The sequence below is a fragment of the Amblyomma maculatum genome, chromosome 1 (assembly GCF_055883805.1).
Source record: "Amblyomma maculatum isolate TAMU_Amacu chromosome 1, ASM5588380v1, whole genome shotgun sequence".
Lineage (NCBI taxonomy): Eukaryota > Metazoa > Arthropoda > Arachnida > Ixodida > Ixodidae > Amblyomma > Amblyomma maculatum.
Window position 1 is genome coordinate 409,397,286 of NC_139344.1, and position 26,311 is coordinate 409,423,596.

Consider the following 26,311-nt stretch of genomic DNA (forward strand, 5'->3'; position numbering starts at 1 on the left):
GAGACATTTATTAGAAGACATTGTCTTCTTAACATTCAAAAGTATCGGAAGCCCGCAATCGCATCTCAGAGAATTGGCCAGGCAATCAAATAAATCGGTCATCTTCGGGCGACTATAGAAAATTGCGCTTCAAAAAATGACTGCGCCAATTATACTTCCATTAGTAGAGCGCCCAGACGTTACGATGACATCGTGTGTGCTGTTTCCAGCGCAGACGTTGTTGGATGGTCAAGCCGCTTCCGGCGCTCATCAGATAATGCGCCAGAAAGCGGCGTGCCCACCACTGGGACTGGTCGACATCCCGTTTACGTCTAGCCAAATGGGCATGGAGGTGTCCCTCGTCAGGCTAGGAACGGCGCCCGGATTAGATGGGATAGCGCCGCGCGTCAAACGCGAGCTCTGGGGGCGTCATCCTAATTTCTACTTATTTATTTTCAATGCGCATCTCTGAAACTGGGCCATTTCCCAATGGTTTGACGAAAGGGACGCACCATTTGTCGACCTAAACCGGGTCGGTCTCCGGAGATAACGACTTCTTATCGGCCAATATTAATGAATTCGGCCTTGGGCAAGCTGCTGGAATGTTTACTCTACGACCGTTTTGATAATACATGAGATGATATAAGGATTTTTAATGAAAAACGATAAAGGTGCCAAAAGAAAAATAATTTGAAGATAAAAGAATGAAAAGTAAATATGCGAATGAATGTGAGAGGATAGGAGCAGTGGTTTGGTTTGGCGGGTTTTAAGTCCCAAAGAGACTCAGGTTATGAGATACGCCGTAGGGGAGGGCTCAAGAAAATTTAGACCACTTGGCGAAAAGTCGCCGCCGCGGCCGGGATTCGATCCCGTATTATTTGGCACAAGCCAAATGTCCTAACCACTGCACCGCAACTTTTGTTTTTCTTTATCGCCAAATTCATAATAAGATTTTACACATAAAGAATATTACTCGACAAATATACAACATGGGTTAAAACCACGCGATTTGGGCGGCGTGATCAATTTGCAGCAACACTTCCATTCTCGGAAGCCACTCAGGCACTTCGTCTTGTGTCTTGAAAACATCAATAACGCTCGCAACGAGTTCTCGAAAATACTGCCGTATTTTCCTCGCATCAATGTCTGAATGTCTGAAAGCCATTCTGTATCGCCAGATACTGTGCAGGCCCAATAACATGATCACGTCCAGTGGTAGCCCATCATCATCTTCATTGGTAAAAATCGAATTCCGGATGCATAAACGGTTAGGTCTTTTTTAATCTTTCGCTGTAGAATGTCCTAGAAGAAATAGGCTTCCCAGCAGTCTAAGAAAACTTGCTCGATAGGTTCCGGCTTGCGGCATATGAAACAGTGATTTCCCTAAGGTACAAAAAACCCTTCATTTCTAAATAGGCCTTAACTTATAGTGTATTGCTATGGAGCTTGAAAAAGAAAATTTTTGCTCCCCCTGGTACAGCCATATTTTTTACTTGTTTAAGGACTGAATTCCATAGACCTGTACAGTACAACGATCTGTACCATGTGATCGAGAGAAAGACATCACACAAGCCATTATAAAGGTTCTTTTTTCGCACAGCTGATAAATATTCAAATAAAAATCCGGCTTGCAATACACGGCATGACATGTACGCTTCTTTAAGCATTCCAAAAATCCCCCCTTGCATGCTCGCCGAACTTACAACTAAAAATGGCAAAACTTTGTTCGACCTAACCTGACACACAGTTAGTAAAAATGGGTCCTTCGTATGACGAAAGAACATAAAACGGTTAAACACCTGGCAAAAATACAAATGCGTCAAACCAACTCCTCCAGAGCGGACGCGATGAAACAAGCTGGTTCGGCGAGTGCGCTCCAAAGTGCTTTCCTACACAAAAATGGCGAGCACATTCACACGAGAACAACGCAGTACTTGTAACGCGTACCATATCTTGGTAACAAGAAATAATTTACACATGGTAGCACGTGCAAACATAGACTAACCAAATCCTTTTAGTCTCTCGGCCCTCTCACGTACTTCTAAAACCATCTGGTTCCAATATGACTCACTGTCTCGGTAGTTTTCTAGTGGCAACTCCTGAATATTTCACTGGAGTTGTTACCCAAGGCATGTTCACGAAATGTGCATGGGTTGTGGGCCACTCTCCATGCCAGAAACCTAGACACTTATCCCAGCTAGTTCACAGCACTACCGCTCACAGAACAAAAGTCCTTCACCAATTCGAACACACTGCGAATGCTTTCGTAGCCGACACAGAAGATGGCAATATCATCGGCATACGCGAGCATGTCTAACCCCCGCCCCGCCCCGCCTCATGCCTCACCGTGGTGGTGCAGGGGAGTGGTCGTGCATGCACCACTGCACCACCACGGCGGAGCACAGGGTGGTGTTAGTGGTGATGGCGAAAACATTTCTTGTTCGTTTTGAAGGTTTGTTTGACGCAGAGCTTTAAAGGCCTCGGCCTTAAATACTGGGTGGAGACCCTAGTGAGGGACCCCATGCATTGGCGGTTGCCGCCGCTCTCGCACGCCGTGTTAAGGCCCTTTGGGCCTGTATGTCGCAGCAGCCGAGCATGGTCGCCTCCCAGTCCTCCCGGGAAGGGTTATGGAGGGGGGAAAAGATGGGTTTCATTGGCAGGCCCGTAGCATATGGTAGGTGTCAGCCGCCTCTCCACAGTACTGGCACTGGCGAGTGAATTGGGAGTCAAAATGTTGAAGTACTGCCGGGCACAGCATCGTGTTGGTGAAGAGGCGCAGGAGCAGCCTCTCGTTCGCTTTTCCTAACCCTTTACAGGGGTTAGGGTATTTGCAATGCGAGTTGATTTGTGGGATGAAGTAAAATTTGATCGCATTCGGAGGACAGAAGGATGACATGGTTTGGGTTGCAAAGTGGGTTGATTCTGGATGAGTCTTGATGGTTAGTAATGAGGGCTTGGGTGTAATGCTTGATGTTGAGTGTAGGTTGTAGATGAATCTGCATTTAAATAAAAAAGGAGAAGAAACAAGAGGAAAAGGAAAGGAGAGGAGGGAAAAGTAAAAAAAATTTCAAAAGTGGAAATGTGAAATGGCCTGCCCTCCTCCTGAACCTTAACTGTTTATTATTCATGCATTCATTCACACATTAAATCAGTCATTCAGCCGTTATGGAAAAAAATAAAAAAAAAAATCGTACAGTGCTATGAGGGATGTTAGAAATAAATGAACTGAAGCATGACTGACAAATGAATGATTATTTACATTATTACATATTTAAAGAAAGGGAAAAAATAAAACCATTCTAGCTCCAGACATTGAGGAAATCATTCATTCCATCACTAACAAAAAGTAATCTATGACTAGCTCTTGGTTCTGGCTGGGGTGGACAAACAAGTACCCATCGCTTTTGGCCTGATTGACCCCTTCCAGAGACCAAGATGCAATAGTTAGCCTTAAACTAAAATGTATCTGTGTGTCTGCTAGTGTAAATCAGATATATGCGTTGGTAATTGCATTTTTATTCGTATTAATATCTCGCAAGAGTGGCAGTTATCTAGCCATCGGCGCCAAATAACCGCCCGATGTGTATTGGGCGCTTGTGGCGATAAACGAGCTCGTAACCCTGCTGTGTAAGTGTACATATTGTCAAACAATGGATGACATCACCGTCAGCTTCACTCCAAGGGAACTGTGAATTCAGTGCCAGGGTAAAAGAGTGAATGTTTGCAGGGAACCTGCCATGACCTGTGATCGATGATATTATTGGCTTCGGCGGTGGGAATGAGGTAGGTATGTCGGTGGCATCTGAAACCCAATTAAATATTCTCACGCCACCATGCGAGCCACCTCACACTAACCGTTCCACGGAATGTATTTTTAATAACTGATTTGGAATAAACATTTGATCTAATTTGATGAGATGAACTTGCTCTAGACGCAATCATGTTTGCAAGTTCATTTCCCAATATTCCTGCGTGTGCAGGGTTGTGGAGAAGTTTAGTCAGCCTCCGTATGATTATTAATTGCTACAATTCTTATGGAACGAACTTTGGGTTCTAATGTTTGATAATTAAACAAGGCTTCCAGAAGCGACAAGGAGTGTGGATAAATATACACAGGTGTCGTCCATGGCATGCTTGTAATATAGCGGACGCTTTCATCAAACGCTATATTTTCTGCGCCGTATGCACCGAAGATCCAGAGGGTATGCCCAGAAGCGACGCCCTATAGAGTGCCGATATCGTCTGACAGCGCAGCAGTCCTCCACGACGCCCACAGACTACAGCCCAAAGACGGAGCGCAGAGCGTCCACAGGCAGAAGGGGTCTCAGGTGTCGTGCAAATTTCCGAAGTCCAGCCAAGGTACTCTTTGTTCCGGCACTCTCAACGGATGTCCCTCTACGCTCCTCCACACGAAGGAATGCGTCCGTTGCTGCCACGTAGAGATTTTCGCAGCCCCCGCTTCGGCAGACTAACTTGGACAGTATTTTGCCATCGGCAGCTGCAGCATTCAACCCGCCACCTCACGTGAACACATTCACTTGCTGAGGCAGACTTATTTATGGTGCTGTACAATGGCGCAAAGGGGCTCTATAAGGAGCGAGTTCCAGGCGTTGAACGACAGCAGAAAAAGGTAGAGCAGAATTAGCGCCCCTTCTTCCCGAAACCTCATGGAGAATACTTCAAACTGGACTGCACTCTTTGCACGAAAAGTAGTGTTTTGGGTTCGTGTATTTGGTATAGGGTGTGACTTTCCATTACTCCTTTTTAGGAAAGCTTGAACAGATGTCCACGCAATTTTTCAAGACCATAGACTTCATCGAAGATAACTGGCTGCGCTTTTAAAGCAAAAGCTGTAATGCAATTGATACAGGGCCAAATATAGGGCATGCATTGGCGAAGTTAATTACATCACGCGTGGAAAGGCGAACAACAGAAAGTGCACCTGATGTGTCCACTGACATGCGAGATTGTCCACTGCCATGCGAGATTGTTCCGCGTCTTTCCAGTTTTTTTTTGCCACGTAGCAGCGCGGAGTGAAGGTACTTGTTTACACATGCGCTGTTCCAGCGGCAACGCAGCATGTAGCCATCAAGTAGCGACCCATGAATGTTCGTTAATTCCCGGGTAAGGTTGGTATTTAGTCCGGCGCTGCGTTGGTTCCGGTGTGGTACGGGTCCACTAAATTATCTCTCTGCTGAGTTCGGGCCGGCCAGGGAAGATCGGAGTGAAGCCCAACCCAGACCTGTCCCGGACTGTCTCACAGCAACGCATGAGGTAAACTGCTTCCTCTGAGCAAGTAGACGCTTACTAGAAAAAAAAGCATTACCACTAAAAAAGCTCAGATCACATTAATTCTTAAAGAAAGTTATCTTTAACACAAGATAAAGTGATAATGAGATATGTTCACCCGGTCGACTTTTCGAACGCTGATCTATCAGTAGATGCGCAGAGATAACAAAGAGGAACTTGGAAGTTCCAAGAGCGAAATGGAAAACGTTGCATAAACTTGTTATAAATTTCTTTTCGTGTTCTCATGCGGAGGGGGATTCTATCCGCAGCCATTATCCAAGGAACTGTCATATTCTCTCATATTCTGTCATTCAGAAGCGTCGACCTGTCTGAGCGATGTGGATTTGACAACAGCTCAGAGTGACTTGTTCGCTTGTCATCGTTCGACATAGCTTCGAAAGTTTGCACGGTGCCTTGAAAACAACGCCGACTTCAAATTCAGCCACAGTTCTCTTGAGATTATGGCATACGCGTACGGCGTGTGAGCGAAGCTTCTGTTCTTTTGTATACTTCCCAATGTCTTAGTAAGCGTCCTTTTTATTTTTGTATCAGCCTTTCCGCCACCGCGACGTTCATTTCGACAGGTTAGCGAAAACTTCCTAGACGCTCCACTTGGGTGTTCCAGCTTTTTTTTTTTTTTTTTTTTTTTTTTGCCTTCTTGAGACACGATTTGAAGAATGCTGCACGAAGGCATGGCATATAAGTATTTCTCTCATAACTACAACTTTGTATCAGCTAAGTCAAAAGGAAGGAAATTCTTCCTAGAATGTGGCATAAATGAATATTTTAAAACTGCAGCGAGTCATTTTGAGGAAGCTCAAAGTAAAATTTAGGCTTGTCGAACAATAATTTTAAAAAATCATTCCAGGTAGCCAAGAGCTGTAAAGAATAATTCAGCCGAATTTTTTTTTAATTTTCTGTAACGAGATGAGAGGGGAAGGCAGTAATAAGGTGAACGTTTCTTGTCGATCTGGTACTTTTCTTTAGGGTTATCGCTCCTTGTTTCACCCAATGGCTCCACGTATAGTGGCAAACGGTTGTGCGCGGCTGGACCGGCGACTTTCGAGCCCAAAGTGTGGCATGCGGGGACCCAACTGGTACGTTTAAGAGTGCAGCATTACTTTCACCGTTACTTTATGTCTTGTTCCTGTAAGAAGAAAATGCAGGAGCTTTGCTGCCCAGCGTCTGTGTCGTCTATGTGGAACTCCTTTGAGGCTGCTCTCATCCACGGGTGTGGATGAAGGTCACTTTTGCGGACGAGGTAATTTAGATGGCCGCAGTTGGTACGTACAGGATGGGGCTAATTGTTGGAGTACGAGATACGCCGCCGTCCTGCTGCTGAGTTAAGTTCTAGCGCGACCTCCTCCCTCGTCCTCACAAAGATAGCTGACTTATTAGAGAGCTTTAGCATAGCGCTATATTACCGCTACCGCACACCGTTACCGCGCGCTGTCAGCAGCGCACGCGCTGGTTAGCCCCTGCGTGTCGAATCTGCCAGCATATGACGGGAACGTGGAGCCACCTGTCGACGTCGGGGTGATCTGCGAATGTATACTGATGGCCACGCGGTAGCGGCAGACGGTAACGGTAAGCGGTAGCGCTAAGCTAGAGGTTTCTATTGCTACTTCTTTTTCCTCATTGGCCAGAACGCGATGCTGGAATAAACCTTTGCAATACCATACACGGCGCGACGCCGTTGAACCGGACAAAATATTCCGGATGCCGCTGTCGGTTAAAGAAATATAAGCATCTTCTGCTGAAGTCTCATTATGTTCAAGAAGAGGCTTCCATCCTAGCACTGCGCTTCGGTATAACTTTGGTCTGAAGCCAGAGAGAAGATGTCTTGATTTTGAACACGGGCATGGTAAATAGTTCTCTCTTCTGAAAAAGAGAGACGTAGGGGAAACCATGCGGGCTTCCAACTCGCCCTTCATCGCTGATTCGGACTTAGAGCACGTGTACCTGAACCACAACAGAACTGGACACAATGAAAATCAAGGCAGCGGAGTTTTAGCGTGGTTCAACGAAGCCTTTGCATTCATTTGAAAACAATGTCGACGGGGAGCCAAGAGTAGCATCCGAGGACTGTAAATTGTTCGCTGGGGTGGAGCAGAGGCTGTCACTTCACCTTCGAGTCGTAGCTGCGAACGCCAGACTGCCGGGACACGCTGCTTCGAACGAGGCTCGCCGCAGAGCGCTCGCTATTAGTTGTGCCAACAAGGCGCCTCCGGGGAAAGGACTGTAAAGTTGAAATAGCAAAATAACCGTTTCTCACTCACGAAGCCGCGAACTGCGCTGCGCAAGCTATACTTGTTGGCACCGGTTGGAGGATGCGTTTGCTTAACTAACACTGTCCGCCGCGCGGAAACCAAGCCAAAGAATGGGAGCGGAGTCGCTTCCGTAGCGACAAATGCCAAACCACATTCTACACAACTGGAGGCGTGGTCTTGGCTGGTAGATTTCCTTTACATTAAACGTGATTCAGTAACTGACGCACACTGAGATGACATGGGTAAAGCACTCCTGGGACTATTAAATGTGCTTGTTCTTCTCGCTAGTCTGTGTGTCACATAGATGCGATTGGCATAGAAAACGTCACATCTGCTCACGTTAATATGACATCCAGCTGTTGCCCGTGCCCCAACTGCAGTGCTGTGTCCGCGCACGGGACGCCGGCACCGACCGCGTGGACATGCCTGGCTCTCCGCCGGGTGGCGAGGGTCGCAGCGGCCTTGCAGTCTCGGGCCGTGGCGGCGCAGCGAGCGATGAGCCCAGTTTAGACAGTCGAGGGACGCGAATAGCCGCGGCGGACGGAAGGAGCCGGTCATGGCGTCGCCGAGGTTGACGATGCCGCTCCTCGTACTGCTGCTGCTGACGGTGGGCGCCGTGCACGCGGCATTCCCGGAGGTGATCAAAATCGGTGAGTGTTCCTTACTCTTGCGGCCGGACGTCTCTCGACCGGCAACGGCTCTTCCCGACGTATGAGACCCAAAGCGTCATTTGGGCAACAAGGGCAATTCTGCACAGGCAAAAAAGAACAAGTTGGTTTCCTTGCTACTGCGAGTTGAGAGAAAGGTAGCTGCTCGGTGGAGAAAGCGGAGCTTGGAACGTCTGTAAAAAGTTCTAATTTAAAAAGTCCTGCTCCTTCAGAAAAGAGCAAGTTTTACCATGAATGCTGAAAGATAGACCATATCGAGCTGAAGAGGACGGGGATCACTCTGCTCGGATCAGAACGGATAAAATAACCTTCCATAGTGCGTGAGCCTAAGCCGCAGTTTGTATATTTTCGTGGCTTTTGCGGCTTTTTGTGCACTTTAGCGTATCGTGTATTTCAAAGGATGGTTTGCGGTATGTAAAAATTGACTTACGTGCAGCGACAATGCCTTGCCACTGGCTTTCCGAGAGTAAGTTTTGGAATCACAGTATCAAAATGAAAAAAAAAAAAAATAGCTTGTGAAATACTGTCAGTTCACTTCTATAATGATGGCTCTGCACATGTGCATTTCTTCGTGCTACTCAAACAAAACGGATAATTTTAGTTCCTTCAATGCCGAGAAAAAAATGGGCTCTGGAAAGCTGAAATGGAAAAAGTAAACTTTATTTTAATATCTGCGAGACGTCATCCTAACTGGAGCAGTCGATATTTAAATGCCTTGTAGTCGACGTGTGAAATTTAAAATAAATTCACGAGTGCTCTCAAAATCCGTATTAAACTTCTTGAATGAGTCGGAAGATTTGCGTAAAAATATAATTATTTTAATTTGAAATTTAATATACTTCTTGTGAAAATATTTCGCAAGGTTGTTTTCTATTCTGAACCCTGCAAAACACGAATGCGGTAAGAATGTCGCATTGAAGAAAATATAGCTGCCCAATAATGATCTCCCGAATGTCACCAAGCAGCATATTCGAGTAAGGTCAGTTTTCTACTGAAACGCATACCGTGATGGTGTACAGGGAGGCACACCAAACTAGTTCGCAGTTTTCATTTTTAACAACGTGACCCATATCTGTACATCTGCTGCTTGTAGAAACCGGCTGAACGAAGGAAACTTTTAGATTGAAAATTTAAAAATTATTTTCATTTTGAAAAAGACACTCTAGAGTCTCTCTCTCTCTCTCACACACACACACACACACACACACACACACACACACACACACACACACACACACACACACACACACACACACACACACACACACACACACACACACACACACACACACACACACACACACACACACACACACACACACACACACACACACACACACACACACACACACACACACACACACACACACACACACACACACACACACACACACACACACACACACACACACACACACACACACACACACACACACACACACACACACACACACACACACACACACACACACACACACACACACACACACACACACACACACACACACACACACACACACACACACACACACACACACACACACACACACACACACACACACACACACACACACACACACACACACACACACACACACGCACGCACGCACGCACGCACGCACGCACGCACGCACGCACGCACGCACGCACACACACACACACACACACACACACACACACACACACACACACACACACACACACACACACACACACACACACACACACACACACACACACACACACACACACACACACACACACACACACACACACACACACACACACACACACACACACACACACACACACACACACACACACACACACACACACGAACAAACTGTCCAGCTTTGACTCTTCCGCTTATGTGCAGTGGCAAAACTATAACACCACCTGGCTCGCCAAATATGCAAAATTTGACCTGCTCACATGTACGGGATCAGATTCAGGACCCCTACTATGGGAAATAGTTTTATCAATCAATCAATCAATCAATCAATAATTAATCGCTTTGCGCGTTTCATCGAAACAATAAAATTCTCTATCGACTTTTGCCACGTGTGGCGATGACCATATTCGTAAATTTTATGAAGGGACATGATTTGAGTGATCTCAGCTTTTTTCTATATTAAAGTACAATACCTTGGCATAAGCGGTCCAACTTAGGTTTGTGGGGTTTAACGTCCCAAAGCAACTCAGGCTATGAGAGACGCCGTAGTGGAGGACTCCGGAAATTTCGACCACCAGGGGTTCTTTAACGTGCACTGACATCGCACAGCACACGGGCGCTTTTGCTTTTCGCCTCCATCGAAAAGCGGCCGCCGAGGCCGGGATTCGATCCCGCATCCTTGGGAACAGTAGTCGAGCGCCGTAACCACTGCGCCACCCCGGCGGGGTGCGGTCCAACTTAGTTGATTGTGAAAACTTACCAGTCGTAAATAGCGGGCAGTTCTTATTGAACCCGCTTATTACCCAAGTCTCCTCATAGCTTCCATTATAGGACACGTTTTATTTATATAGTATTTAATTATTACGTTTTTGTGGCTCACTAAGCCTTCTTGATTAATCGAAGCTATGGACGCTGGTTGTAGCTCGGCTAAGTATTATCCACAATGTCTGAAATTCAACGTCGCTGTTGTTTGCTCGAAGGACGATACCAATAAGATAAAAGTTACTTGATAACACGAAAAACTCACATTTCATTCTTGTCCACTTCGCCAAGGATGGAATGTCTACTCTAAGAAATTTGTTTCTCTAACAGCGTGCACTACTTAGGTGATATTATTTACTCTGAACTAAAATTATATGAAGAATATATTATTAACTCTAAAGTAAATTTGCCTCCTGTTTCATCTCCTGTGCCGCAAAGCACGTCTAGTATATGCAGTATACTTCGATTGATGTTTTTCTTATGTACACTATGTCTGGTCCGATGATTTGACTGTGTTTTTCTTGCTCTCAAGCTTCCCGCTTGTTTCAAAGGAATTTTATCATCGTAGTGCAATCAGGATCCTTCTGTTCCAGGTATTTTTTTATTCCTTTCTATTTTTTCCGGATCCTCTCCACATCTGCCTTGACTGATAAATAGCAGACGGCAGTATTTATGAAAACAAAAAACAGTAAAATTCAATTATAAAATTATGTCCTCAGGTAAGAAAGTTGCGCGCTTTTATGCGCTTTAACATTGACCAGAATTGCTGTACTTTACTTGGACAGCTCTTATGACACACACCTTCCTTATTACAAAGCTATAAAGAAATCAATGCACATTATTATCTTTTGGACAGTGCACTTCATTTCCCCGCAACTTTCGCGTTTGAGATGATGGTGTCGTTACCGGGCCTTTACATATTCAACCCTGAGCATATTTTGAACCCGTCCAACCTTCGATCTCTTTCCTATCCCTCCAGTATCTTGCAGGAATGATTTTCAGATCATCCCAATTAGCAGTTACAATACGTCTGGTCATCAATAAAATGTTCGGCTGTGTCATTTGGAAACTTTGAGTGCTAACATCAGTCAATTAAATTGCTTGAATCTTTTCATAAATAAACCTAAGGATAGCCTTTACTCCTCGCAATCTTTCAGCACACCCAGCAACATAATTTGAAATAGATTAATTGTTCATATTTGTATGCTCTAAGAATTAGATAATTCGGCGATATGATTGATTTTCAGTATATATCGGGCGCTCACAGTCGCACTGATGATGATGCAGATAAAGAAATTCAGATCTGATCTTCTTTTTCACTGTTTCTTTTTGTAATGTATGCATTCTCATTTTTATTGCCGTTGATCTTTACATCTTACGAAAGTCCAGCAGGAAAATTTTATATGTTCAGTTGGTTTTTAATGTGTGCTTTTTGCTCATCTCATGGCTGCTTGGAACATATTTGCGGTTCGCTATAATCAAGAGAAAGAAATTAAACAGAGTTTGACTATCAATTCAAAAATTTCTGCCGAAAGGACGTATATGCAGTTTGAATATAGGTCCGCAATTTTATGCTTGCTTCACTTCGATCACATTCCGACATGCCAGCAGAGCGAGAAAGGACACGTTTTCCACAAAAAGCTCAAATAGAGGGCTAACATTTCAGTCTCGCTATGGCGTTTTTTTTAAAGCTGTAATGCTTTATCGCGAACAACTTTCGAATAGTGATTTAAACGGCAAGCACGTTGCTGCATATACGTATACTGAAATATCAGCAGAAACATATTATTTAAATTATAAGTTGCGCGATAATACCATAATTTGTGGTAGATTTGGGCAATCAGAGAAACGTTGCTTCCTGTACTAGCATCTGATTACAACTGATAGTGCGAACCGCATATGTGACCGCCAGGTCTTTTGAGGCGACGTCGCACATTAGAAACCATGGTCGAAATCGCATGCGTAAGGAACGCCTCTAGACGTTTCACGTTGGAGTTGAACTTTCAAACGACGTGAGCCGAGAGGCGGTTGCGCCCTCCAAGTGCTGTGAACCTTGCTCGACATTAAAGTTGTGCCACCGTGCTTGTACTGACTGCAGCTTCGTTCGCAGGGGCGCTGCTGTCAGGCGACGATGAGGCGTTGGCGGAGAGTGCACTGCGCTACGCCGTGGACCGCGTCAATACGGACCCGGTGCTGCTGCCCGAAGCCAAGTTGTCCCTGCAAGTGGAGCGTCTCGACGAAAAGGGCGGGACGCTGCAGGCCTACCGAAAGGGTGAGCTCACCCCGAGACACTCTCTAGCAGCCTTTGTGCAAACTGAGCCCATAAGAGATCACATAAGCTTGTTCCGTGCGGAGTACTGCGCTGCCGACACCATTCAACTGTCATCAGTTCAGACAATAACCTTCTTGGTCCGAGGGCTTTTCTGTTAGGTAAGACGCACGAAACAGTAGGGCAAGCTTGCCTGTAAGCTGCCTAAAAGAGTTTTGCGCTGCACACCAAGGGGCACAAACTATATATGAAAAAAAAAAAAAAAGTTCCGAGCTGGTCGTTATTCATGCATTCTAAATGTTGAGCGTGTGCCAGGAACCATTGGGTCAATGTGAGGGGTCCAGTGCCCAAGAATCATATCAATGTAAACTGACATTTTACGTGTTGTCTTCAATTTTACCTGTCTGTGGTTTTCTAGCACTCATTAATGCTATACAAGGAGATATTGCAGTTTTAGTTTCATTTTAGTTTTCACAATCATAATACACTTACAGAAGTTTGTACCATATAGTTCACACGGATAGACTCGACAGCTATGGCCAGCTGAGGAAGGTAAAAATATTATACTATACAGCTTTCCATCAAGTGAGTGGAGTATCGAAATCCATCCTCTCTGGTCCGCTGACAAACCGGTGCCACTGCGACCTCCACCGTGCTAGTGCCAAGCGTAAAATGCCTTCCAGCGAGCAATATGGTGGCGCCCAGTGACCACTTATTGGAAAAGTGTATAAACTATAAAAACGAGTACACATCATTACGAAAACATGCAATTCGCAAACGTGAAATCCTGTTATAATATTGCTATACAAATGAAAGAATGGAATCATTGAAGTACAGTGCTGAAAATACGAAGCAATGTCAATATCGAGACAGTAGTGGGGTAGACACTTGAAGAAAAGAAAAATATGTAGATGTATAGAGGAAGAAGAGGATAATGACCGAATGTGTAAACGAAGGAGGAGAACATGCCAAATCGCAAAGAAGACCAACCCTCCGAGGTGATGTACGTGATGGTGGCCGTGACGGTGAGCGTCGTGCTTGTGGCCATCAGCATGGGCTCCGCGCTGCTAACCAGGCCGGAGGACCTGCGCGCTGACACGGCCCTGTGGCTGCTGCCGCTGGCACCCACCCCAAACGCCTCCGACCAGCTGAGGGCTACCGTCGCCCAGCTCGACCTTGACCCAGTCTCCGGCGACGTAGACGACAACGACGGCGACCGGCGCACGTGACCAGCGGAACTCGCGGGCGGATGTGCTGTGACCGGTGCTGAGTGACTACTCATTTATCCGTCAGCGAATTTTGAGCTCTCCTTTCACCTCAACCGCATGGATGTATGTGTGGACGGGATGGGTGGAATCTCGTGAATATTTGAACGACCTAAACCTTGGACCGATCGGCGTCAGAACTTATCCTGGTACAGCTGTAGTGGTCTACAGGACCCTGCGGAGTTTGAGTATGGGTTGCTGGCCAACGGTCTCGCGGACGTAAGAGGCGTCGCAATGTATACAACGATGCCTGAACGATGCTCTTCGCATGAGAATAGCCAGGCTGACATGGCAATAAGGGGCTTCGGTAATTCCGTGTGAACTGTCAGCAGCGCCACGAAACTTGCTATTTTGCGAGAACAGTTTCTATTGTACAGTGTTATAGGTATGTGTAAAAAATGGCGTCAAAAATAACAAAAAGTATTTTAGACGACAAGGCTACTTGCTAAGTCGTTGTGGCAGCTAACATAAACGAAGCTGTATTTTAGGTTGGCCGCTGCTGGTGGCACGTTCCGCACTTTCCCTTGGCGCGCCCTGTCATTTATTTAGTCCCCGCGGCTCAGCTTTCGGAAGAACAAAGCTGTCTTATCTCGATGATTTTGATCACAAGATGTTTTTACAATAGCGCCTTAGGAAACGATAGTACTGTAAAGTGTTCGTATTATATCCTTACACTGCGGACGTCGCCTGCTACTGTAAAGGCTAAAGATCCAATCAGATGCGCAAATAAGTAAATATGGCCCATAAGCTTTGTTAGCGCTTTCATCCGACGTTCGTTACACGGTCAGTAGTAGTCGAGAGCGGACGACAGCCCCACATTAGCGATGACGCGCTTCAGCTGACAACTGCCGCAGCTGACCAGGCGCTCGACATGAAGTACTGCGGCTGGGGAAAAAACGTTCTGCTTAGCATCTTGCATCACAAAGCTGCTCTAGGCGGCGAAGGACAGTGTTGTGGAGATCTCCGAATTAATTTGCGCCTCCTGGGATTCAAATTAGCACTGATGTTCTACAGTGCACCGACGTTTTAGCATTTGTTGTATGTCGAAATAGTGCTGCCGTGAATGGGATCCGATCCCGCTATGTTGAAAGCGTCATAACTGTTTCAAGCCACCATGTCGGGAGTTTTGAAAAAAAAAAAAATAATAATAAAAACAACCAGATTCAGCGGCTGCAACCGTATTACGACGCTAACATATAAATAGTTGTTAAACCACTGGTGAACTCGTAAGTTCTTAAATATAGAGGCTTGATTTTTTTAAACAAGGATGGCAATCTGTATAAATATGCTATGCGCATGGCGCTGGCCGCGCTGCCGGCCGGTAAGACTGCCCGAATCCTTGGATCACTTAAGGTTTATGAAACACGTAATTTATTTATTGCATGAGTCTTAAAACATGAGCCAAGTTATTAGCACCCGTTAGGAAATGGTCAGAATCTCGCAATTTTGCACGGTAAATAAAATGCTCTTCCGATCAGGCAATCGAGATGTTGTGCTTCTGCTTCGTTAGTTTGAGGTAGGGTAGTGTGTACGTAATTCTACTAATGACAAAATTTTGAACTAGACGGACATTCGCATTCGAGCGGCCGAACCACTGAGATACCGCAGGTTTAGGGAAGATGGGGGGGGGGGGGGGGGGGGCTGCCATAGTGAAATTTATGGTGATCATATTCTCAGAATAAATTCAGCATATATTCTGAGGCAAAAGCCTTATTCTGCGAGTTACAACTTTCAAGGCTAGCAAAGCCGTGCAATGACCTTGAAATCTCGAGGAATAACTGCTGCGCGTCCGCTCGCTTCTCCCGCCTCGCCAAGGCCGAGCGATCGCCAGACCACATGACTATAGCCATACATTATCACAGAATCCGATAGGGATAAAGCAGATTTACAGGGCACCAACACACAAGCACTGACAGAAGCAGACACAGCTAGACCAGCCGTCTCGTGAGTGAGCTCCCAGAGAGAAGAGGACGAGCGCAGGTCGGTCTCTCGAGCTTGACCACATGGCGGCTTCAGTAAGTATTTAATGTTGCGGCCATATAGAACGCGGCCACTGCTCTAACTCTCCTGTTGCTTCGCCGTTCTTAGCGACGCAAAGGAGAGGCCTTTGCCTAGAGAAAGAACGGTTAAATAGGGACACCAGGCCGTGTCTCACCCGCGGTCGGTATTTCCCACCGTAGGGAGCTTTGAGAAAACGGCGTGCTAAACGAGAAGAGACACCTGAACAGAAGGAAGGCTGCTAAACAACGAAAGTATCATCAAGAACGTGGTTCTAGGCTTAGTGCTGCGGATTCACCGCGTCTTACCAAGTTGTCCTCATGCTAAACAGTTCTTTCACTCACATTCTTGGGCGTAGGAGTGTTAAACATGGCTAATTAACTTTTTTTTTTAATGTTCACATCTGTGCATGGCACCAGCAGTGCAGATATTGTCTTTTTCTCAGCATTACCGGACTCGACATAACCTTTGCTCATTATCGGCCACCACGATGCTCGGTACTAAGAGCGCTCAACTACTGAGCCCAAGGACGCGGGATCAAATCCCGGCAGCTGCAGCCGATTTTCGACGGAGAGGAATAGCAATGGGCCCTTGTATTGATGTCAGTGCACGTGATAAAACTTCAGGCGGTCGAAATTTCCGGAGCCGTCCACTGCGGCGTCTCTCCAAATCTAACTCACTTTCGGATGTTAAATCCCATGAAACAAACTCGACGTTTTCCTTTTGATCAGAGAGGAGAGGAGATAAATGCTTAGACTTGCGCTGCGCAGTGTGCGGCTTGCTGGAAGGCGGTGCCGTCGCCCTGCTGGGTCCCATCTGTGGCGGCCACGCGTCATCCCTGGCCACGTCGGTGTGCGCTGGGTTGCGCGTTCCCCAGCTGGAGACGGAAGAGGATAGTGACGGAGCCTACACCTTGCACCTGTCCCCTTCGGCCAGGGTGCTGGCCGCGGCCAGCGCTGACCTGGTGGAGCGCATGGGCTGGCTCTTCATCGCCTACCTGTACGAGGGCACCGAAGGTACTGTGCATTACGAAGACTTTTATGGGACGGATCGCCCGTCGTTCCTGAATGTCATGCGCAGCCTTGATGAAAAGTAAAAAGCCCACAGTTTTCTATTGTTTGTTGTAGCGTGGCTCGTCATATGTATCACTAATGGTCCAAAAGATAGATTAGCTCTGTAACGCAACACACAGCATATAAAAGGTAGTCGAGAGAAATGTTGAGGGCTATGCGTTTTACTCTGAAGTAACCCGTCTGTAGTGATTAACTAACTAGCCTAAAAGCAAGTACTGTTAAAATCTTTTTTTTTTTCACTTGAGAACAAGTGTCCAGCCCACTCCTCTCAAAGTGAACATGCACAAGTGCTGCCAGATCTTAGAAGCACACATTTTGTGTTCTTCTGCAAAGGTCTTACTTACTGCAAAAGATCGATGAACAACAGTAGGAAACCGCCATGGTACAGGCGATTTAGTAAGGCTTTGAAAAGGAAGGTGTCTCTTTCATGCCTGCCAGGTGCCAGAACCAAGACCAAGAACTCAGACCGATAAAAGTTTGTGTCAAGTGAGCCCCTGAGAAGGACCACATTATGTTGGGGCGCAGGTCTAACTAGGCTGCAGGAGCTGGAACGGGACGAAGCCATGGCCGAGCGGAAGCTGCTGGCATTTGACCTTTCCGCTGATGACGTCTGGTCGGAGGTGGTGAGCTCGGGATTCCGTAACATCATTGTGGACGTGGACGACCGACGCATCGAGGACGTGCTGATGCAGGTGCGAAGCGGCCTGCGTACGGGCCACTTGACGAATTTATTTAATTAGTTTATTTAAAAATATTATATATTACTCCAAAACATTACAGCATGAATGGAACAAAGCGTGAACTCTTCACTACAATTTAGCATGATAAACTGACACAGAAAGAGCACTTGCATACACATTGCTGAATAAATTGTTCAGCGTGCTTAGTTTTGAACGCCAATCAGTGATTTGAGGCAATGAAAAGATTTGGATGTAGTCATGATTACGACAATCCGAAGAAGATCACATTCGTTGGGCTAGCATCCACGAAGATGAGCATTGTGAGCTAGCTGGTAGTCTTCATATCGCCCTTTTGCGAAAGGACGGGATTCAAAACAACAGTAAAGCTGTGGCGTTGACTTCCGAACGACGCGGGATGAACTTGGGGTTTTGTGGCGCGCACAGTGGCAAACCCTGGAACGTGCGAAAGTCTGGAGAACACCTGAGCTTGCACACACCTGCACTAGCTGATGCACGAGTACGCACATCGTAGTGCCAGTTACATACACCAGCTATTGGTATGTGGGTAATTGAGTAAGAAACTATTTATACGCATTGAAGTGTTCCGCGAAATTTTTCCTTGCCAGGTATGACAATGAAACGAGAGAAAACAAACGCACTCATTGTACAAGTAAAATACTGACATGAGCTGAAAAGGGTTCGTTCTCCATAGTTTGTTAGCATGGAACGGGTATGGGCTTCCAAGATTCAATTCAGTTTTCTTTATTATGGTAGAGGGCTGCATTTACTGGTTTCCGAGGCGTAATTCCCGCAGTACGTAGTGGGCTGATGTTAGTGAAAGTCAGGTTTTGCTGTCACCGCGGACCATCAGTTTTGATAATATTGAGAATTAAATCAAACAAGCGTGTCCTCCCAATACTGTCCTATATACTTCAGGGTAACGTTAGATAAATTGACATAGTATTTTAGTCCTTGTACTACTCAAACAAGAGGCCACGCAGAAGTGCATGCACAAGGCATCTGCGTGCGCTAGACGCGCTTGAAGATGTTGGAGCTCTTAACAGGATAAAAACGTGCTTAGTCATTACTAATTACTGTGCAACAAAGAAATATTTGGAGCAAACATATGAGTTGGGTGGAGAGCTGCAGAGCAGATGCTGTTCTTGTATGACGCGTGTTGACTTCTTCGTGCTTTGCGTACAGCTTCGGAGCTGCTAATGCTATGGTCAGGGCTACGCGTTCTGTGTCGACCTGAACTCCTCTCTCTTTCTTTTCTTCTCTTTGTAGGCACAGGAGGCCGGCCTGGTGACAGAACTGCACAACTTCCTCCTCGTTTCTCTGGTGAGAAGTGCCGCTCGCTCTAGCTTTGGCTACGCACCATCAGCTATGCGAAGAGCGATTTTATGCACTGTAGCATGATTCTCTGCAGTGCAGAACATTTTTGAATGAGTTATCCAGGCACACTGTACATCTCTCACATTTAGTCCTTGCGTGACGAACTGTCTATATCTGTCCTAATTGGACGCATCCCTTCGCCACTCCTAGCGCCTTACTGCCTATCGTGAACTCCTAATCCCCTCCTATGCAGTCGACAATACCTTTTGTCTACTATACTGTAATATAGTAATTTTAGGCCTACTGTCCTTCCCTGCTAATGTAGGACATTTCCCTTGCTTGACAATCCCGTCCTCTGAATTATCCAGCAAGGCGATGTTATAAGCGAATGAGAAGGAACTGCACGCACGAGAAATGATGCGCGCAGTGCCTAACAACAGATAACCAACCTACTAGAGCAGCCCCTCTGCTGTATAACCTCTGTTATATAGAAGCACACCGAGCAGTGCATGTTTCAGTTCTGAGGTTAGGCGGACCTGTCGCCGAGCTTACGTACAGTGCTTACAAGATGATGTTTCGACAACATGCAGCGTCTATCACAGTTTGCATGCGCCGATACTCATTGTAAGGCATATAATGCCCTTCCAGATTTCCTAGTGGGCGAATTATTTCCAGCTGCAGAGACAAAATGGTACAGAGAAAAATTTCGGCTCTGTGTTAGGCTGTGTTTCAGCAGAAAACTCTAGTACTTCTTTTATCGCCTGCTACTGCTTGGCATGTGCTGGGCAGCAGCGATTTTTCCATCCTTGTTCATGTCGAAGATTTCCTGCGTCCTCTCAGGTTCTCTGGTTTTAACAATTAAATGTTTGTCAGTTGCGTCCTTATTGTGCAGTTTCTTGTGCGAGGAAAGTGCCATGGTCGTGATCTGCGTTGTGGCGTTATTTGAAAAAAATCAGCTCTGTTTAATTTAGATGCACTTTTTTCTGTCTCTGCAAGAGGGTCTGGATTGTTTTTCTCGCATGTAAATGCTCGTGGTGTATCTTTCGTGCGATTTGTGAGCATGTTCGCCGAACTTCAGGATTCTCGCTTAACTAAAAAATACATGGACACATTACAAAACAAAAACTGGGCGATAGCGCCTAACCGTTCTCATTTATCGTGTCCGTGTATTTTAAAAGCGTTCATCACTTGCCCCTGCCAATTTCATTTTTTGTATGTTGAGGAGCCTGAAATAAGGCGCATCATTCGAGGCATGCGAAGAATGTTTAGCACGCATGTTAGTGTGGAGTGCTCACACTCCCGGTGCCGCTCACAGGACGCACACGTTCCGGGCAGCCGGGCAGCTCTGCGGCAGCAGGTTGGCGACGCCCGCGTGTACAGCTTCCGCATGCTGGAGCTGGAGGACGACGACTTCATCCTGCTGGGACGCCGGCTGGTGCGCTACCACCCGGAGCTGACTGCCGGAGGCCGTGAGAAGCAAGTAAGATGAAAGAGCAATCTTGGAGAATTCACAATTAATTCACAGAAGGCGCCGTCTTGTTTGCCCTGTTGATGTGACAATATTCGCAACACAAATTTTCTTCTCTTAGTCTTCTTTGTTAGTCATTGTCTGAATGAAGGACAATGTGTTTTGCACGCTGTTGTCACGTGTGCTTACATAGTGTGAACTTTTTTTGAAGAACACCTTTGTCTTTTCTGTAGAAGCCCTCCCCTATTCTCTTCATTTCAGTTGCTTTAGCGAGTCGTAAAAAACTTCAAGGTCTATGCAGAAACCTAGTCTGCCTACAAAGAAGGCTCTGGGACAAAATTTTTGGAAAAATGCGTCGAAGATGCGTTACATGCCGTTTACAGGGTTCCATTAGGTTTCCATGGTAATTCGACTGGAACCTGAACATGCGATTGTTGGACACCACTTTTGCCAGCCAGCAAGGAAGCTATCGAGGCCACCGTGCTAGGTAGATTTCAAAATGCTCAGTACACGTGTTTATCCGAGCGAGAATGACCGTGGCCGTGAGGGAAAAAAAAAAAGAGAGAAATTTCGGAACCTTTAGAGATGGCCGTCAGTACAATATGTCCAAGAATTCTGGACGAGCATATTTCTGGTGCGAAAATACTCTACGGACGCGAGATTAGGCGGCGCCGCTTTAAAGCAAGGCGTCCAAGCTGTAGGCTAATTTCTACTAGGGCGAACGTAACAACTCAGTTACCCCTGTGACAGTCATGCAATGCTAATGACGGAGATGACGTACAAACTAGCGCCACATCTCACTTAATTCAAGAAACGGGAGTTGTGGCCCATAACATCGGACATCCTGTATGTAGCTAGAGTTTGCTCAGTCTGACTGAATCCTGCAGCGCTCCCCTTTTCAGAAACCATGTGTGAGCATCATGAAGACCGCCACACGAAGGACCGCGTCACGGTGCTGATCGGGCAGACTAATTGCAACAGCATAAATGCTACATGCTTTGGGTTCGCGCGGGGCGCCTATTTTTAAGGAAAGTGTCGAAGAAAACTCTTAAAAACTAACGCGTCTACTTGAGCCTCGTGCCTATATTATTCGAAAACTCCTTGAATGCGTGCCATAGTATATAATTTGCTTGCTCAATATAGTGAATGCGGACCATCGCATTCATCGTAAAGTGGAATGGAAGAAAATCAATTTGCTATTCAAAAATTTAGAACGCGGTTACAATGCTTGTGTTTTTTGTTTTCATATCAGTGCGCAAAGAATATAGCCAGCACGTCGGCTTTTTTTTTTTGTTTTCAATTTATTATTGTGCACTGCTTCCTCTGTTCGTTTTTAAAACCTGTCCATAATTTTGCTCAAATCGTATTTTACGAATGCTCTAATAAAGTTTATTAATAAAAACAATAGCGCATTTAACAAGGACAAAGACATAGAAGAAGACAGGACGAACGCTCATCCTGCCTTCTTTTATGTCTGTGTCTTTGTTATATGCGCTAGCCTTTTAATTACTGATGACACACCAACTAGCCCAGCTTTCTGCATTGACTGTCTTACAAAGTTATAACGAGCTCACAGCGAAGATGAAGATGTTGAGTGAGAGTGTGCCCACCAGAACTACTGCCACGCCCCTGCGATTATTTGGCAAGACGGGGGAAAAGAATGCAATCTCAGTCCTACCGTGAACGAAGCAGATGAAAAGAATTGCGGTACTCCGAACTTATATATACCGTTATCGCTGATCACGTGATATAAACAATCTGACGAAGCGGCAACCGGCTTATCTGGGCAAAATAACAACGAAAGTACTTGAAATATATTCTAGGCACAGCTACAGGTATACTAGGAAGCAAAATCTGTGCCTTATTATCTGCTCTGCTCCTCAATGTGCATCATTGTATTTCTGTATTTTTGTTTGGCAACGGTATCATCGCCACAACGCAATCAAGAGTGACGACGATATTTTGATGCGTTTTTTTATCGATGAAAAACACACGTCCTGTTGCCCTTCAGTGCTGTATTTGCCACACATTGCACCTTTCATTACATGCCGGTTGGCTGATTGCAGACACAGTTGGCTCTGGTTCACGATGCGGTGCACGTGCTGGCAGCGGCGTTGCACAACATTTCGGCAACTGGGGGCAGCCTGGAGCTCAACGTGGTTGACTGCGACAACGCCACCTACCTGAAGGATGGCAAGCTTTTGCTGGACGCCCTAAAGAGCGTCAGTACCTCTTCATTCTCTGCTCGGGCTAAACCATTTATGCCGCACACGCCCGTAAAAATAAAGATAAACATCTATCACCTCACAGGCTGATGGAAGTTCCGTGTTTGAAACCTAACGTCAAAAAATTAATTCGAACCTGACCTATTAACAGAAAAATGTGCCATTTTGATGTGTGCTGTATAGGATTAAATGTTAATTGCAGTGCAAAATATGACGTGTACATTGAATCTGCTTCGCAGGGGTCTCTACAGTTACTCTTTTTTTTTTTTTTTTTTTCTGAGCCTGTCATTTCACACGTGACTTTACATCATGGTGGTTACAACGCGTACCTGGCTGCAATAATTCAAACATATTATTTGCATTCTTTGGCCGATCGCCAAAGAAAGATCGAAATTGGCCGGGCGAAATTTCGATCATCTGAGGTTCTTCAACGTGTACTGATATCACAGCACACGAACGCCTTGCTTTTCGTCTCCAACGAAAGCGACTACCGCGGCAGGAATTTGATCCAGCATCATTGAGCACGGAAGTCGAGCGCCCTGACCACTGCACTACTGCGGTGTGGCTGACTACACAAATTTTATTGAATAAGACCAATGACGACGATTTCTATTTATCATTTTCATTATTACAATTAATGTTTATCTAGCGTACTTTTCCTTCGCCAACAGCAAATAAAACATTCTAGGGCAGAACCAAAAAAAAAAAAATGGCGGGGTACTCTTACCCAACGGCTACCGCCCGGTTTGCAATAGTTACAAGCTTTCCCCCGGCTAGGTGCGGGTTCATGTGGGATGAAATGCATGGGAATAAGTGTCATGGACCAATAAAAAAGGCCAATATGAGCTTCTGCCTCAGGAAGCGGGCTTATGGCCTTTAAATATATGACGCGAAAGCCTTAATGGCTTATGTCCACTGTTCCCCTTGTGGAAAACTAAGCTTATAAAGCTGGAATAGTGGGTTTAGAGGAAAATTGTGAGACATTCCAGCGCACAAAGCGCGCTCACTGACGAAGGTGGATAAGACAGAAGACACGGCGTTCGTGGAGTCTTCTCTACATTCGTTCGAGAGCGTGCGTGTGTGTGTGTGTGTGTGTGTGTGTGTGTGTGTGTGTGTGTGTGTGTGTGTGTGTGTGTGTGTGTGTGTGTGTGTGTGTGTGTGTGTGTGTGTGTGTGTGTGTGTGTGTGTGTGTGTGTGTGTGTGTGTGTGTGTGTGTGTGTGTGTGTGTGTGTGTGTGTGTGTGTGTGTGTGTGTGTGTGTGTGCGTGCGTTCGTGTGTGTGCGCGCGCGCGCGTGTGTGTGTGTGTGTACGCTGGAATAATGTCTCACAATTATAGCCTTGCGGATCCTCGCTTGCCTACACACAATATGCATTTCGCTTAATCACCAATCACTTAATTGGGGCTTCTATTATGTCACAAATATGCTCTAGCATGCAACGCAAGCTACAACATTATGCAAAAAGCCAGCCAAATATATATAAATCCCGCCTTGAACCGTTCCGTATAAACTGGCTTTTTTGAGTAGCTTCTCTTACCCAGAATGCAAGGGTATGGAAAGGCTGCATTCCGATGTCACCCTCCCACTCCAAAGGTGACGCCCAAGTAGGCAGCTCTTGCCAACACGGCCATGCCGTGTGGCCTAGTGACGTCATGCAACACGACGACCAGTCAACTCATGCCCACGTCACTGACCAATTACCATCTGTCCCTGTTTGGCATGAGCTACAAATAGCTATGTTATTATCAGCGTGAGAAGAGAAGTAAAAGAATTGTAGAAGAAGGATGTGCGTCCAGCGAAGGGGTCCATCTTCTTCTCCACAGAATCAACAATGCATACAGAGTTTGTCAATGGATACAATATCAGTGTAGCAGCTGTTGAAAATTACGTTAACTCTGCACACAGACGTGTTCTAACGCGATCGCGTTAAAGTTCCGTTCACCCGAGATTCCGGCGTCGGCGTTGTCGGCGTCGACATTGTGAGCGAAAAATCACAAGCATTGCGCTGGCAGGTCGCCTCATGGGTCGCCTCAAGTTACTTTTGTCAGGAGTTGCCAACCCGGGACTCTAATTTGATATGGTAGGGTGGCTTCAGAATTAGCCTGCCAGAGCCTTACATTCAGGTTACCCCTAGGTCACGCAGGCGCGTTGATACGGCTGGGGAAAGCGGGGCGGTGACCTCTCTAGCCTGGTCTAATGCCTGGTGGTTGCCCACGCTATCGCATCATACCCCAAAGGGTGGAGCCTGCGCATCCCCAATAATGTTTTCTACTCTTCTATATAAAAAAGAAGAAATGAGCATGGGCAGGACATGTATTGCGAAGAGAGGATAACCGATGGTCGCTAAGAGTAAGAAACTGCATCCGAAAGGAATGAAAGCCTAGCAGGAGCAGCAAAACGTTAGTGGCAAGATGACGTTAGAAAGTTTGCAGTGTCAGGAAGCTTCCGCCCTGCGATGGGTAAAGTCCAGCCGATGATGTTCATATAATATGGAGATGCGTTCGTGCCCCAGGGCGCAACGCGATCTAAACTAGCGATGAATGGGAGACCACGCTAAGAAGCTCCGACGAAAAAACACAGCGATTCGCCGTCCGCCTGGCGACCGAGGCTGAAGACCTCTTCTCCTAGACGAGGCCGGGTGTCCTCTGGCCGCGGTGTGACAGACTGCCTCCCCGAACGCCTGCGTGCGGACACGTAGGTGGCTGCTGCACCATATTCGGCGGAAGTAAATGTTCTTCCTCCTCCTCATATAAAAATGTGTGCGCAAGCTTATAACTGGTGAGTTTTCAGGGAAGATAGTCTCTCACAATATGACACGGTTATGCATTGACACAGACCAGCTAAAGTTTGTCGTCGACCCTTCTTTGAAGGATGGCTGAATATTTAAAGAAAACAAATAAAATAATGAAACATAAACCGACTAAGGAGAAAGGGAGGGGAAGAGAGAAAATGGAAGGAGTTCCGACAACGATAACTCCAAACGTGCACATTTACATGGGTGGCTGTAAGACTAGATTAGGTTATCGAAGAAAGCGCGGCGAATGACCTGACGCCCCGCATATCTGTACGAGGGAATAAATAGTCTTCTATTCGATTTGCTGAACAGCTCAAAAAGTGAAAGATCAATCTTATTCGAAACAAATAGAATGTGCGCTTTATTATGCGAACTATTTTCAGATAGTTACAATGTATTTATATTAAGGCTTGGTGGCGTACTCTTTTATTCGAGAGTTTTTTTTTTTTTAAAGACAGCGCCAATTTATTCGTTACACCGCATACTCCTGCATGAATCTATCGCGGGGAATGGAAAGTTGAGCGCCGCGACGAGACCTATTGCAGTGACAATCTCCACAATGTTC

At 46.0% G+C, this 26,311-nt stretch overlaps 1 protein-coding gene across 1 annotated transcript in view; it reads left to right on the forward strand.

Annotated features, from left to right (window-relative positions):
* The first annotated feature begins 8,003 nt into the window (after positions 1–8,003).
* LOC146208908 (glutamate receptor ionotropic, kainate 2-like) overlaps positions 8,004–26,311 on the forward strand; it is a 38,783-nt gene continuing 20,475 nt past the window's right edge. The window contains exons 1-7 of the mRNA XM_084596422.1: positions 8,004–8,188; positions 12,751–12,912; positions 16,943–17,188; positions 17,771–17,937; positions 19,213–19,266; positions 20,576–20,740; positions 22,795–22,950. Coding sequence (XP_084452548.1) covers positions 8,095–8,188; positions 12,751–12,912; positions 16,943–17,188; positions 17,771–17,937; positions 19,213–19,266; positions 20,576–20,740; positions 22,795–22,950 — 1,044 coding nt within the window. The 5' untranslated portion in view covers positions 8,004–8,094. The remainder of the gene's footprint in view (positions 8,189–12,750; positions 12,913–16,942; positions 17,189–17,770; positions 17,938–19,212; positions 19,267–20,575; positions 20,741–22,794; positions 22,951–26,311) is intronic.